The 15,473-nt window shown below is 42.9% G+C and overlaps 1 protein-coding gene across 1 annotated transcript in view; it reads left to right on the top strand.

Moving 5' to 3' along the window:
• The window catches only part of pkd1b (polycystic kidney disease 1b), a 37,139-nt gene continuing 21,666 nt past the window's right edge, over nucleotides 1-15,473 (top strand). Inside the window, exons 1-20 of the mRNA XM_078163380.1 lie at nucleotides 1-73; nucleotides 804-984; nucleotides 1,076-1,284; nucleotides 1,374-1,492; nucleotides 2,593-2,740; nucleotides 2,839-3,104; nucleotides 3,202-3,957; nucleotides 5,146-5,277; nucleotides 5,356-5,531; nucleotides 5,701-5,837; nucleotides 6,737-10,389; nucleotides 10,548-10,700; nucleotides 10,943-11,083; nucleotides 11,538-11,820; nucleotides 11,953-12,055; nucleotides 12,365-12,493; nucleotides 13,042-13,192; nucleotides 13,532-13,669; nucleotides 13,925-14,069; nucleotides 14,165-14,872. Coding sequence (XP_078019506.1) covers nucleotides 1-73; nucleotides 804-984; nucleotides 1,076-1,284; nucleotides 1,374-1,492; nucleotides 2,593-2,740; nucleotides 2,839-3,104; nucleotides 3,202-3,957; nucleotides 5,146-5,277; nucleotides 5,356-5,531; nucleotides 5,701-5,837; nucleotides 6,737-10,389; nucleotides 10,548-10,700; nucleotides 10,943-11,083; nucleotides 11,538-11,820; nucleotides 11,953-12,055; nucleotides 12,365-12,493; nucleotides 13,042-13,192; nucleotides 13,532-13,669; nucleotides 13,925-14,069; nucleotides 14,165-14,872 — 7,801 coding nt within the window. The remainder of the gene's footprint in view (nucleotides 74-803; nucleotides 985-1,075; nucleotides 1,285-1,373; nucleotides 1,493-2,592; nucleotides 2,741-2,838; nucleotides 3,105-3,201; nucleotides 3,958-5,145; nucleotides 5,278-5,355; nucleotides 5,532-5,700; nucleotides 5,838-6,736; nucleotides 10,390-10,547; nucleotides 10,701-10,942; nucleotides 11,084-11,537; nucleotides 11,821-11,952; nucleotides 12,056-12,364; nucleotides 12,494-13,041; nucleotides 13,193-13,531; nucleotides 13,670-13,924; nucleotides 14,070-14,164; nucleotides 14,873-15,473) is intronic.

Genomic DNA, 15,473 nt, shown 5'->3' with positions numbered 1-15,473 from the left:
ATGACAGGTGCACTGGTGCCACAGAGGCAGGGACTGTGGATTATTTGTGTGGTTTTGATCACTGCAGCTGGAGGTGAGGAGCTTTGTGTTGTATTGTAGTAAGATAAAAACTAAAGACTGTGATGTTTTGTTTTGGAAAAGTTTGGGTTTGCTCGCCTCGTTTGCAGGACATCACAAGAGTGATTTCTCTGTTGCAAGATCCTTTCTTTCTCTCTGTCATCATCACATGACCCCTGAGATTTATCCTGGGACCCCTTTGAGTGTTCCCTTAGAACTTAAATTGTACATTATTTTACACTTTTAATTGCACAGAATTTAGCATTTCAGTAAAATTCATCCTACACATTGGGGTTTTGGGTTCTCCAGTGTTCCAATAATCAAGCAGGGTGTCTGGGCTCAAATTTCCTAATTAGAGCAACAGGTGATCGTGCGTCACAATGATAACATCTTGAAATCAAACCCTGCAGGTGAAATGTGAGTGTAATCAAAGAAAATCTGCAAAATGTGAAACATCTGTTGTGTAACATCTGTTGTGACTGACTGTTAAACTCATGTGACTCTTCATAATGAGCTAAACCTGCTCGTCTCATCATGGGACTTATTATCTCAACAGGTTTAATTATGAGTGCAAATTGACACCCTTACAAAAAAAAAAACAAGTGGGGAACTTAAATTAAATTAGCTAGCATGCTTATCTCACCAAACTGTTGTTCATTTTATTCTTTGATTCTTTGACAACTGTCCGTCAGTGAGAGATGACTCTTCTTGCATGCTGTCAGTTCAGCGTGTGTTTTGCCTTCCAGAGGACATTCCTTGTCCAAATGGTGGTCAGATCCACCTGGCCAGCCGGCGATGCTATTGGCTCTCTGAGATGACATCGTCATGGCCTGAGGCGCAGGACTCATGCAGAGAGACCAAGGGAGGAGATCTGGCATCTGCTGACAGCCTGGAGCTGCAGAACTTCATCCATTATGCTTTCCCACTGTGAGTGCTACAAACAGTTATCTCTTCTCGTGTGTCTATATTTACATATGTATTTATAGGCCATTTTTTCTTTGCGTTTGTGTTGGTTTAGGACAACCACTGTGTGGGTGTGGCTGAAGGGATCAGGGGAAGAAGGGTCTGACCAGGTTGGGGTTGTGGAGCCAGTGAGTCCTGCATGGTGGACCGGAGGCAGTGAGAGTCAGAGGGGGTGTACTCAGATGGCCTTAGGGACACAGGGACGATGGAGGAAGGCTCTGTGTGCTGGACGATATCTTTTCCTCTGTGGAAAAGAAGTAACTGGTAAGACTGCTGTTTCGCTACAGAACACCAGAGGCACACATTCATATAAAATACACTTCAGTGATGTTGGTTATTCTCTCTTCATGCAGTTTCTTTACCATCTGAGGACAGTTACCTGACTGGATTGGTGCTCATGACCAGCATCTATGCTCAGACCCAGATACACCCCTTTCCCAAGGTCCCAGACATCGGACAACTCCCAGTGGAGGTCAGTAAAGCGTCAGTCTAAATCTTTGGTTCCCTACCTGAAAGGTTGCAAGCTGAACCTGCAGGGTTGGTAAATGATTAACAAGAAAGGAAACAAAAAGACAAACATCTGCAGCACAGAATAATTACTCTTTTCTGTGAATGCTAGACAACTTTACTTCAGGAAGTATTTAAAAAAAGTATTTGTACAGTATTAGTATTATTACATGACACAATAAACCTGAGCTGAGCGCCACAGGAAATCATTCCTGCCTGTGGCCATCAAACTGTACAACTCCTCCCTGTGAGTGGCCCTGAGACTTTCACACACTGCAATAATTTAATTTAACTTGTGCAATAACCCCATTCACCCTGACTGTATATATTCTGTTTGTGTAAATTTTGTTTACAATATATATATATGTATGTATATATATATATTTATTTACGTTTATGTTTGTTAATAATTCCTGTTTATTTAACTATATATTTGTTAATACTATTGTTTAAATTTCTTATATTTTCATGTATCTTTCCTCTCTTGCAAGGAGCACCTGTAACATAAATAATTTCCCCTTGGGGATCAATAAAGTATTTCTGATTCTGATTCTGATTTAATAAGCAGTTACAGGGTGGTATTGCTTGGTTATAACACGAAAGAAACTAAAAAGATTAGGAATCAGTTATCAAAAACAGTGACTTCAGAACCCTTTTTAAATGCTATCAGTCCATTTAATGGCCGTTATCAGTTGTTATCATTGCCATTATCAAGCTTCAGACAGGGCAAACTGCACCTACCAGTAGGCCAGAAGGTGCAAATCCAACATTGTGAAACAGTCGCAGGTTCATTAGGTTTCACTTACAATTCATTAGCTTTAGGTGGCTAGGTGTAGGAAAAGATCATGGTTTGGGTTACAATGAGTACGTTTGTCACGTTAAGTAGCATAACATGATGTAATGTGATGTAACGTAACACAATGTAATTTAACATGACAAACTTCAATGGTCTATGACACAAAATGTACATCAGTATGGTGCAACCTCCCTGTTCTTGAGTACTTATCTAAATTTAAAACTTTGGTTTCTTGGATTTATATTCTGGTGCTGCTTTGACACCCACAGATGCAGCTGTTCCCAGGGATGTGGTTCAGTCATGCAGGTCAGCTGGAATCAGTAGAGCTGGTAGTCCAGCCCAGTCCAGTGTCCTCTCAGGCCCGTGTCCAGATCCTCCGACCCTACTGCAACCCCAACCACCACCTGGTTCCTCCAGGTACGGTACAACAGTTACTTACTTACTTACTCTTAGGGTTTTCTGAGAGCTTCTGTTTGTTTGATACTGTGGGTAATAATCTCCTTTTTGCTCCTCAGGCTGCAGCTCTCTCCTTAATCCATTCACGTGCTGCTCAGCAGTACCTCTGTGTAACACCACAGGGGGCTGCAGCATGGGCCAGTACTGGTGCCACCTGCTGGAGACCTGTGTGCCCACCACCAGTCCCTGCAGCCCCTACGACTCTGCAGCAGAAGGCCGTGGCTTTACCTTACCGCCCAGATACCTTGCAATACCACCCTTCTACCACCTGGTGGCTGACCTGCCTCTGAGCGTTAACCCGAGCTCTGATTTAAAAACTATAAGTGTGAGTTGACCTACAGCAGTTATGGACCTTTGGTGTTTGATTACAATATCAAAAATAGACTCCTTACACTATTTCCTGCTTTTTTTTTTGTTGTCAGTTGCTTCTTCCAGATCGAGCGATCATGGTGTACCCTGATGATATTGTGGCTATACAACACACTCGCGACCCTGGAACATTCCTCCATTGCCTGAACAGTGAAGCTTCTCTAAACTCTCCGTGGCGCCAGACTTACATGTCCCTTAGGAGGACGGAATGGGGAGGCTGGTGGGAGGGAGGCCTCACTTCTCTACCCCAGGGAGGCCAGTGGGTGGACGGAGTGGTGTGTAATCTGAGGATGCTGTATTTGGACAATTTACACAGAGGTACTGAGCATGATTATAACTTTGGCTTCACCAACAGAGAGACAACCACAGCTCCAGATATTTGGGCCCTGACAACTCAGAGTCTGAGATCTAATTTTGGGCTTAACGTCATCCACCCCGTGCCAGATGAAAAGAACCAGATTCATGTCCAAGTCAACGTCCCAACACTAATTGTTGTCAAGGTCCTGTCTGGGGAGAAAGCCAGCAGCTCATGGTCAGCCCCAGTTCTTCAGACTGGGGTCCCCTTTTTTCCATCTTGCCCCAGAGAGATGGCTCAGTCTGTGCTTGGCTGTAAGAGACAGTCCCATGATGCCTGGTTCTCCTCTGTGACCCTGGTGTTGCCCTCAGTGGGAGTTCAAACACTGAACATCAGCGTGATGGATGCAGTAAGCTCTCGGAGTGTGAGTGTGAGGGTTTTTGGCTACGAAGCAGTCACGGAGCTTAGTGTTGAGCCACATGGATGCCGGAGAACTCTCATAGACGCTCCACAGGTGAGACTGCAAAAATGAATTTAGAGCAAACACATTCCCCTTATTTAATCAAATATTTTTATTGGACATGTTAGCAGCGTAGCTATAGAGATGGCAAGCCAACCGGTCAGTCCACCACTTTGGTTCAAACTGAAATGACTTAACTACTGGACTGATTGCCATTTGAATTCTGTACAGACATTCAAGGCCCTCAGAGGATGAACCTTAATGATTTTGGAGACTTTTCAACTATTGACACCAGGAGATCAAATTTATCAATTATCATTTGAAATAATCCACATCTTCTTGATGGACTGGCAAAACATTGAGTACGGACATTCATGGTTCCCAGAGGATGTATCATTATTTCTCTAGTGGCACCAAGAGGTTGATATGTGTGGTATCCAGTGAAATGTCTTGATAATTACTGGATGGATTTCTGTGAGATTTGGTACAGACATTCGCATTTATATTCCCAACAGGGTAATATATAAAAACTTTGGTGATCCCCTTACTTTCTGTGTAGCGCCATCATCTGGTCAAAATTTCCATATATCCAGTACTTTGGTTTATGGACAAATGCCTCAAAACTAAAGACATTCTCATCAGGTTCTGCTGTACTTGGTGATTACTTCAGCCCAGTCACCAGAAGAAAACGTTGCCTTTGTATGTTTCTGCAAACCATGAATACACTACATTTGTACATTTCATACATATAATATCAACATTGTTAAAGTGACAGTAATTATTTCATGTATATGACACCTAGGCGAGATGGCTGCCAAGCTGCAGACCACTGTTTGAGACCAGCAGACAACAAAAGTTTTCCTAATTATAGCAAATTGTTTTGTGTGCCTAAACATAACCACATGTTGACCACAGTGTTGTTAAAAGGTAAAAAAAAAGGTAACTGTATTCACTACATAAAAATGTACAAATATTACATATCCGTGGTTTGCAGAAACGTACAATGCCAAGATTTATTCTACCGATCGGGTTGGCTTAGTTATAATTAGCAAGTGTTAGCATGCTAACACGCTAATCAAAAATGGTGAACGTGGTTAACAATGAAGAGGTCAAAACTCCAACAACATTTGTAGTAGGTCTTCAAACAACCACTTTATTGTGACACCAACATGCATTAAACTGTAGTTTGAATATAAATTTTCTGATACTGGTATCTTTTTCATGTTTGTTTTTACATTGTAGTCATTTATAGCCAAAGTGGAGAGCGGTTCCTCAGTAAAATTCATGTGGGTGATTGACGACCTGGAGAAGTTTGCCCATGAGGGAGAATCTTATAGTGTGGTGTTCAAGAAACCTGCTAAGTATAAGCTCAAGGTAAGATACATTATTTCTCTCTGTAATGTTACATTTTTCAGTTACTTTCTTTTTAAGTAACCAGTTATTTTCTGTTAGGTGACAGCCTCCAACCCTGTGAGCACTCAGAGTCAAGAAATCCTCCTGTCTGCTGATGAAATGACCCCAATGGCTGAGCCAGAGTTCCTGTTAGTCAGGGAGGTCATAGCTGTGGGTGCTACACACCTCTACACCCTCAGGGTCAAAGTGGATATCTCAATGCCTGTCACTTTCAGGTAAGGTATTGCATTTTCACATATAGCCCTCAGAAATGCTCAGAGACAACCACTGGGATGGCATGCTTTATTCCCCTGACTTTAAAATAAAGACTACCTCTTAAAATGTATTTCTAAAGTAATGTTTTGTGTGTTTATTCTAAATTTCCATGTGGTATATATCGTGTAGATGGGATTTTGGGGATGGCAGTAGCAAGGTGTTCCACAGCCAGTCTGCTCCATGTCACACCATGGAAGGGCTTATGGAGGGAGGAGGGAAGCAAGTGTATGTCCAGGACTCAGTGAACTATACCTTTTCCATCCCAGGTAAACACACTCACAAAAACTATTGAAGCTGCATTTACCAATATTTTTACACACAACATAAAATTAAATGACCACACGTAAAGTGAGAGGGGAAAACCCACTGCATGCTACATGCCTAGCACCAAACAACAGACAAAATAACAATAGCAATAGCAAACATAGCTGAGCATTTAGCAGCCATTTATTTCCCCTAAGGAGTTGGTGCAAAAGAAACCAGAGAAGCTTGAACTTTGGACTTAATTGGGTGAACAGAAACAAATTCATGCTTATTTTGTTTCGTGTCTGCTGGATGTGTAATGTGTTAACAAGATCACTGTATTAACTTTATGAGGTGATTATATGACAGTTTTGTTTTTACATCTTATTTCTCCTGCCTCCTCAAGTGGCCAAAAAGTCAATTAATGCAAGTTAATTACTGCTTTAAAGATACAGCAAGTTACAAGAGCATCAAATTAACCTTTTGCTAATATTTTGGGTTGGCTGGTACTGTCTTTTTTATGCTATTTTGTCAGCAGGATTATGAAAAACATACTGGCCTGGTTTTTGAGAAGCTTGGTGCAAGGGTGTAGCATGGGCCAAGAAAGAGCCCATTAAAGTTAGAGAAAATGCATATCACAGGGTGGACACAAATTGTTTTCCCTTTTTTTAACATTGCAAGATAGGACATTTGAATTTGGGGAGGTCTGAACTCTCTAAATTTCCATATAATTTATGTTCTGTGTGTATTTGTCCCTAAAATTAAAGTTGGGTTCTTAAAAGCCCACTTAACGTAGAATTGGAACATCCCTTATTTTGGTGACATTTGGTGACAAGAATGAAACTGGTAGAAAATGTGCTTTGTTCTTATTATTCAGTCCATCAAGGTAAAATCATTTTCACTGCATCTTTGTTTTATGCAGATGACTACACACTTCATGTCCAAGTCTCCAACCAATATGACAACACTGAAGCATCCATGAAGATAAGTGTCCGCCCACAATTAAATCACCTCCTCATTTCCTCTTCCCTTCCGGTGCCCCTCGTCAAACAGGCTCTCCTTCTGGAAGCTTCTGCAGAGTCCTCCACCTATGCTATCATCTACACATGGGACTTTGGCGATGGCTCTGAAGCAGTCCAAGGCGTCCACCATAAAGTCAACCACACTTTTACATCTGCAGGAGTTTATAATGTCACAGTGTGTGCCAACAACACTCTTACAGTCCTGACTGCCTGGCTCATGGTGGAAGTTATGGAGGAAATCTCAGGATTGATGGTCAGCTACGATGGACCCAGTGAACTTGGCTCTGCTACAGATTTCAGAGCTACAGTGGCCACTGGTACGAGTCTCATGTGGAAATTTGACTTTGGTGATGGGGCCCTTCAGGGATACCTCACAGATGGTACCATCTCCCACATCTATAAGTCACCAGGGATCTATACAGTCAATCTAACTGTCTGGAATTCTGTCAGCCAAGCTCATCAGTCTATGAGTGTAGAGGTCTATAAGTTGACTGTTAGCAGAGTTCTCCCTACAGAATGTGTCATGAGTGGAAAAGACATACCATTTACTGCTCTGGTGAGTGGGAACATATCCAATTTGACTTTCCATTGGCTGTTTGGAGATGGTTCACCTCTGACTGAAGTGAGGGGGCAGTCAACGGCCATGCACAAATTTCATAGCCAAGGAGTTTTTCATGTAATTCTGACTGTGTTTAGTTCTATTACATCTGTATTATTTAATACGACTATCTGTGTTGAAGCCCCAATAACCAACATGACAGTGCAGTCATCACAGGAAGTAGTGGCAGTAGGAGAAGAGGTATGCCTCAGGGTGTTAGTTTCTCCTGTGCAGATGAAAGGTTACCAATTTAAGTGGTTTATCAGCCCCTCTGGTCTCACTGCTGTGACAGAAAACACTCGCAAGTGTTTTATCTTTAAAGATGAAGGTGTTGAAGAGGTATCAGTAACAGCAAGTAACAAAGTCAACAACAAAACAGCCAGCGCTCGTATCATCATTCAGAACCCTGTAAGTAAGCTGTCTGTGGCACATGATAGCCAAAGTGGCACACTGACAGTCAATACGTTAGCATCATTTTGGGTTGCTAGTTGCACTGGCAGTAATGTTTCAGTGCTGTGGGATTTTGGAGATGGATCCCTGGTGGAGCAGAAGTTAAACACGTCACACATGTTTACCTCGACGGGTCAGTTCACAGTCACTGCCACAGCATTTAATGCTGTTAGCCGTGATTCTGTGACCCTTAAAGTTAACGTTTTACCGTCTATTTCAGACCTTTCACTTCATACGAATCAGCCGTATGCTGTAGTAGGAGAAGAAACTCTTATCTCAGCAATTAGCAGTGCCATCAGTAGCACCAACTATTACTGGACTGTGGATGGTATGACCTCAACCAAACAGGGGACTTATCAGTTTAGGTTTGCTTTCCTGAAAGCAGGAGTGTATCAAGTGAGAGTTATAGCACAGAACTTGGTGAGTAGAAAGGAGGCATCTATTTTAATTGAGGTCTTTGAAAGAATAGAGGGTCTTCAGATTGCATGTCAAAACATGACAAACACGAAATATGTACCGACACAAGAGGAACTGATGTTTATTGCTTCAATCACCAAGGGCTCCAATGTCACTTATCACTGGCTTGTGTCACAGAGCGGAATAAACCAGCAAATTACTGGTGATGGAGAGCTTTTTCATATTGTAGCTGAAGCTCCCGGCAGGATTTCAGTTCAGCTAAGAGCTTTGAACAAGTTGGGTGAGGCCAAAAGCATTATTTCTTTAGAGGCAGTACAACGTGTAACAGGTGCACACATTACAACACAATCAAACATTGTGGCATCAGGGAAATTAGTGAATATCTCTGTGTCCGTGGTTACTGGGTCAGACTTACAGTACCTTTGGTATGTGACGTCTGATCTTTCACCCCTACAAACACACATGCCCTTTCTTCTCCACACATTTACAAGTGTTGGACATTGTCTTGTCAAAGTTTCAGTTCAGAATGTGCTCAGCCACAGCAATGTCACCACAGAGTTTAATGTTCAGGAGGAGGTCCAAAAGGTGGACTTTGAAATTGAAGGAAAGAAGCATCCATTTTATGTCACCACAAGTGCTGCCGTTTACCTCCATGGGCGTATTCAGAGGGGTAGTGATCTGCACTGGAACTGGAAAGTTAGAGGTGCTATGCCTTTTAGTGCTACTAATCAGACCTGTAGCTACACTTTTCCAAGTGCAGGCATCTATCAGGTGTCTTTGAATGTCTCCAATGGGATAAATTGGCAGATGGTTTCACACAGTGTCACAGTTGAGGACGCAATCAAAGGTCTAATGCTGAACATTTCCAAGTCATCTGTTTGCACCAAGGAAGCAGTTACCTTTATTCCAACAATCTCCAAAGGAAGCAATGTAAGCTTTGTTATAACATTTAGGAACAAAGACTGGATTCATAGTCAGGGCATTCTGGAAGGGTGGTTCACCACATCAAGCCTTCCAGCAGGGACGCATCTAGTTACAGTGAAGGCTTGGAACCAGGTCGGTAGCGTCGAGGTTTCTTCAGACATTCTAGTTACTGAGCATATTCAAGGTTTGCGACTTGTGCATTGTTGTTTGGCTACTCTAGAGGCTCTGAAAGCGATCCAGTTCAAGGCAGAAGTTGAAAGTGGACTTCCAGTCAAATACACTTGGATGTTTCAGTTGAAGGGGTTTGAGCCCACATGGCTCATGGGACAAGAAGTGCTCTTTACCCCACCAGAGAGTGGTTCATTGTCTGTTAGCGTGCTCGCCACCAATGGAATCTGCTCCAAGACGGTAAATGATACTGCCACAGTTCAGTGGCCTGTTAAGAAAGTCAAGCTTGTTTGTCATTCAGGACGAATATTCATTGGACATGCTGTCAGGTTTTCTGCAAAAGTGATTAGAGGGAGCAATCCCAGATTCCACTGGGACTTTGGAGACTCAACTGAGGCACTGACGACAGATTTAAGCACAGTCAATCATACTTATCATACTCCTGGGAAATATAGTATGATGGTCCAAGTTCTCAACAGTGTCAGCCAAGTGTCTACACAGCGACACGTGGAGGTGGAGGAGCTCCAATGTTCAACCCCCCAAGCTTCTCTTGTCCAGAGCCAGTCTACGATCTTCAGGTCTAGACCAAGTTTCTTTGAAGCAAGCGTGGACATTAACTGCTCTGCCTACAAAGCGACGTACCTATGGAAGATACTCAAAGAGTCAGATTGTACCAACTTCCCTGATGACAAAGTTATTCCTAGAAATCAGGAAGATGCATCTTCACCTCTTCTCTTACTCCCGAAGCATACTCTTGATATAGGACAGTATTGCTTGGTATTTACCATTTCACTTGAGGGAACTCCTCTACTTGTCCAACAAAAAACTAGTGTTACAGTGGTCCACTCTCCACTGGTAGCTGTCATTAAGGGAGGATCATACAGACTGTGGCCCAGCCTCAGTGACCTCGTCCTGGATGGATCTGAATCTCAAGACCCTGATGTAGAACCAGGAGTCGATGATGCACTGCAGTACCATTGGACCTTCATGACAGTGGTAAAGTCCTCTTGATGTTACAGCAGCTTTTGTGTAGTTATTATGAGTTGGATAAGGAAGTGTAAGATTTTTAAGATTTTTTTTTTTTTGATACACAGTTATCTCCCCACTTGAGCTCTACGTAGGTGATACTAACACCTGGATGTTTGTATTTTCAGAACTCCACAGAGTCTCATTTTGTAAAACCGCCTGAGGGGAGTAACAGCAGGAAAATGACTGTACTCAGCACTAAGTTGCACCCGGGCACAGTTTACATTTTCACCCTCACTGTGCACAAAGCAGGGAGGACACCTGCCTCTGTCAACCAGACAGTGAGTATTACGCATAATCTAACACAAAAGCATGCTTTATCACTTTAGAATACACTTTTACTGTCTTTTTCTTGTATTCGCAGTTCAGTTGAGAAAAGGTATATGAAATTACATCAAATATCTCTTGCAAATAGGAATAGGTTTGGAGACTTGGGCAATTATGAAAGAATTTACCATGGGCAAACCAACAAATTTAGTCGAACAAGACACTTATCACATGTACCTCTGTCTCTTATCTTTAGGTGACAGTGTGTGAAGCTCCTGTGCTTCCTGTGATTGTGGAGTGTGTTTCCTGCTCTGTCCTGTCCTCCCCTCACCACATTAGTTACAGCAGCCCCATCATCCTCTCAGGACAATGTGGACAGTGTGACGACAATGCTCAGGTAACGATTCGGATATACTTTAAGGTTACATGTAAAGTCATTTTTAAAGTAACTGAAATTTCACCAATGTTTGTGACTGTTAAATATTGGTCTCAAAGAAAATGCAGATATTGAAAGTAAAGGTCAAAATCATAGCGTAGGGCAAAACATTTAAAAAAGAGGCCCATGAAATGTCCCGACAGTACAAATGGAAAGAAAAAGTCATCACACAGAGCTTTGACTGCTGCAGTCTCAGCCGTTAACCATTATCTTTTTAATTTTGATGTTCATCTGCTTAGAGAATGAATTAATGAATTTATTAATGAATTAATCTATATTCAGTCTCAGCCATGCTTAATTAGGTGGATAAATGAACAGTACAACGGTTTGTTATTTGCAACCAAGAAATATAAATATATATTCAGACAATATAACATTCAGAATTAGTGTGATTCATGTATGTGTCTTCTCACAGTACAAATGGAGTGCTGAGGACCAGACTGGCAGGACCCTTGACCTTGACAAAGTTGCCACCTCTACAGGGAGACATGCTCCTAACTTGGTGGTGCGTTCAGGTGTCCTGCAGCCAGTACACAGGTATACCTTCACTCTTAATGTATCCCAGCCCAACAGAGGGCAGTGGGGCAGCGCAGGCCTGACGATACTACCTAACAATCCGCCACACGGAGGTCTGTGTGATCTCAGTCCAGAGTCAGATATACATCTGCTGGAGACGGTGGTCACCTTCAACTGCTCAGGTAACAATGTGGTCTTAGTAGAAGTGTTACTAAATTTAGTTTGCATAGATAGTTTTGTCAGTTTCAATGGTGAAAAACCAGCAGGCACTTCTGATTTGACAAGTCTCTTGATAGTAATTTGTCTTTTGGCAGGGTGGAAATATGATGATAGCAGGGCCTCTCAGCTGATCTATACCTTCCAAGTAGCACCATGCCAGCCCACTGGTACAAAGTGCCCACTGCTCACTCTGTACAGGTGAATACAGGCCTCAACTTACACCTACTAATAGGCAAGCAAGTGTGATCATTACATGTATGTTAAAAACTGCAATACAGATTCAGTGTGTAGAATTTAGGTACATCTATTGGCAGAATTGTAATGCCATATAATCTTCATAATTATGTTTGTTTGCAATAGAGTCCACCATGTTGTTTCTACAGTAGCCCAGAATGACCAAGCCAAACACTGGCTTTGCCATTAAATCCTACACACTAGACCTTTAAGACATAGGGTTTGGATTTGCTTCCTGTCAAACTTGAGGTCTTTATCTTTCATGTACCCTAGGGGTACTCGTTCAACATTTGGCAGCGTGGTTCCAGTGGGAAGTCCTGGGCAAGAAAGAAGCACATCAGTTATCACAGTTACATTGCTGGTAGAGGACCATGTAGGGGCAAAGGTCATTGCTCTGAACAGGTAAGCTATCAGGATTTGATGTAGCAAAATAAACATCACAATTCTGTTTGTTGTTATGTGCAACACCTTCTACCACATTTTATAATTTAGATAAAGGTTAACTGTGCAGGATTTGCCTAAAAAACAATGAGTAGACTCGTATAAAAGTAATCCCTCTCATCATTTATGAACTGCTGCTGTATCTATCTGCAGAGACCCTTCCCTCTGCCTGTATTTTCTGATTTTCTTCTTATTTTGCTCTGGTCAAGACATCTCTGGACACAGCAGGCAGGTGAGTTAGTGACCAGATGCCAGACCGTAGGCAAACAACATCCAAGAGAAAGATACACAGTGCAAAAAAAAAATGCAAGTAAAGCAAGGTGAAACGCTAAGCAGATAAAGCTCATTTCAAAACAAGTGTTAATCTGGAGTAGGCTTTCACCAGTGAAGGTGATGCCGTTAACAGACAGTAACTAGCAAGTCCTGCATAATATAGCTTTAAAGGTTAGAAAAGTCATTTAGTGCCTGATGTCTTTGTCATATTTTTTCCTGATTGCTCCCTTCTACAGAACGCTGGCAGTTGAAACTCCTGTAAGGGACGAAGTTGCCAGACAGTGGCTCAGAAACAAAAGCCAGACAGAGCTGTGGGCTTTGGTCCAACATGGCAACCCTCAAGAGATTATTCCTTATTCCATTGCCCTCACCAGCCAACTCAATCAGGTCAGTATCATATCTCTCTTTTTCTGACTTTGGCTTTATTTGATAGGACAGCTTAAGAGTAAAAGAGGGAGAGAGAGAACGACTTGAAGCAAAGGGCTGCAAGTTGGAACTGAACCTGGGTTGCCGCGGTGCACCTTGGCATGTGATGGGCACCCACCCTACCAGGTGACCTACTGGGCACCAAATCAGTATCATATCTCAATTGCCACTGGATGAAATGACACTTTAAACTGATTCTGAATAACTGTAACAGAATAACTGAAGATCATTAGCGCAAAATCTTAAAAGATTCCGATTTGCTCTGAATATGGACTATCAGTTTCACCCAACTGTCCACAGATGGAGTCTGGACGGACTGCCAGGGAGGTCATGGACAGGAGGGAGATTCGGGAAAATGTGACCCAAGCCCTGGCTTCTCTCCCTGTGTCCTCCTTACTTGATGTTGATCAGATTAGCTCAGCATTGTCACAGTCCACTGTAAGTAACTGCCTAATTTGTTTCCTCATTACTCACAGCCCAAAAATATTTAACATGGAATCAGTAACCATGGAAATGCTTCATATGAAACAGTTGTAGCATCTCAAACATTGAGAGATTCTGCACACAATAAGTCATGCAAACACAGCCACACAACCAGACCAAAAAGACAACAACAAAAAAGCGTAATCATAATTGTCAAAATTTACCTCTTTTTCAAATCTTTCAAGTCTTAATTTTCTTTGTTTTCCCGAGGCTGTTCCAAGTGAATTCTTATGTGAAAAGTGCCAGGAGAAGGTTCTGGAAGCTGTGGGGAAGATGATCCATGTCATGGAGGAACAGATGAGTCCTGGTGTTCTGTCAGTTGTGGAAACAGGACAGAACATCCTTAATATCATAGGTGCTGACCAACCACCATCTCCTGTGTGAAACTGTCATGTGCTGATGGTAAACTTTATCAAATGGATGAATATTCGATATTCTCTGTGTTTTTAGGTAGCACCCTGGCAGCTGTATCTGAGTCTGCTTCCAGTTCTCACCCAGTCTACTCAAGCACTCTGCAGTCAGCTTCCGCAATCGCTCTGTCAGCGCTGGGTCACGCAAGGGCCCTGATGCACTCTCTGATGCATTCACGTGTTCATGGAGAGGTGCCCCTTTCGCTCTCCACCGATTATGTCAACACAGTTGGTTACCATGGAGACCCTTCCGACCTCCTCTGCACTCACCAGTCCAACCAAAACCAGATCGTCCCCTCTCAGTCAGTTGACGAATCCAAGAGTTCTCGCTCATGTCAGTTTCATATCCCCACCTCCCTCACTGCTCACCTGAAGAGTCAGAAGTCTGAGGTGGTGCAGCTGCTGTTTGATATGGATGCAGAGTTGGGATCCAACCCGTTGCTAACTGCAGCCGACCCTCCAATCTCCACTGCTCTGGTGGCCATGGAGCTCACCACGCCTCAGGGCCAACCCATACACATCCAGGATCTAGACCCTGAACAGGCCATACGGGTTACTCTGCCCAACAAATACCCTGTGGGACAAGACACTGGGGGTGGAGATGGGAGGGTAGGTGAAGCTGGGAATGGGACATGTCTTACTGTGATGCTCCCCACTGAAGGACGGTTGAACCTCACAGTCAAAGCTGTGGATGGACTGGATGAAAACGCAGGTTTATATATAGTCTTCAACTTCAGCTTGGACCCAGGTACAGTACTTTCTTTTTCTGGACCTGTTCTGTTTTTTTTTCCAGATTTTAAACTTTTCAATAACCATTTGACCTTAATGGCTTATATTTTTATTTTGCTATGCACTTCTGGACCCCCTTTGTTGAGTACAGAGCCAAGTTGTATCTATTTAAAATCCATATGTAGAATGTCTTTGTAATTGTATCTTTCTAATAACTCATGACCAGTGGCGTGCTCAGACTTTTTGAAGGGCAGGGGCAAAAAGAAAAAAAAGGGCACTTGAGCGCGCATTTTGGCTCCCAGGAGGGCACTTTAGCACACATTTTGGCTCCCAAGAGGGCACTTTAGCGCGTATTTTGGCTCCCAGGAGGGCACTTTAGCGTGCATTTTGGCTCCCAGGAGGGCACTTTAGCGTGCATTTTGGCTCCCAGGGGGCACTTTAGCACGCATTTTGGCTCCCAGGAGGGCACTTTAGCACGCATTTGGCTTCCAGCAGGGCACTTTAGCACGCATTTGGCTCCCAGGAGGGCACTTTAGCACGCATTTGACTCCCAGCAGAGCACTTTAGCACGCATTTGGCTCCCAGGAGGGCACTTTAGCACACATTTTGGCTCCCAAGAG

This window comes from Epinephelus lanceolatus, chromosome 21, assembly GCF_041903045.1.
Source record: "Epinephelus lanceolatus isolate andai-2023 chromosome 21, ASM4190304v1, whole genome shotgun sequence".
NCBI lineage: Eukaryota > Metazoa > Chordata > Actinopteri > Perciformes > Serranidae > Epinephelus > Epinephelus lanceolatus.
This window is presented reverse-complemented; position numbering and strand designations above follow the sequence as displayed.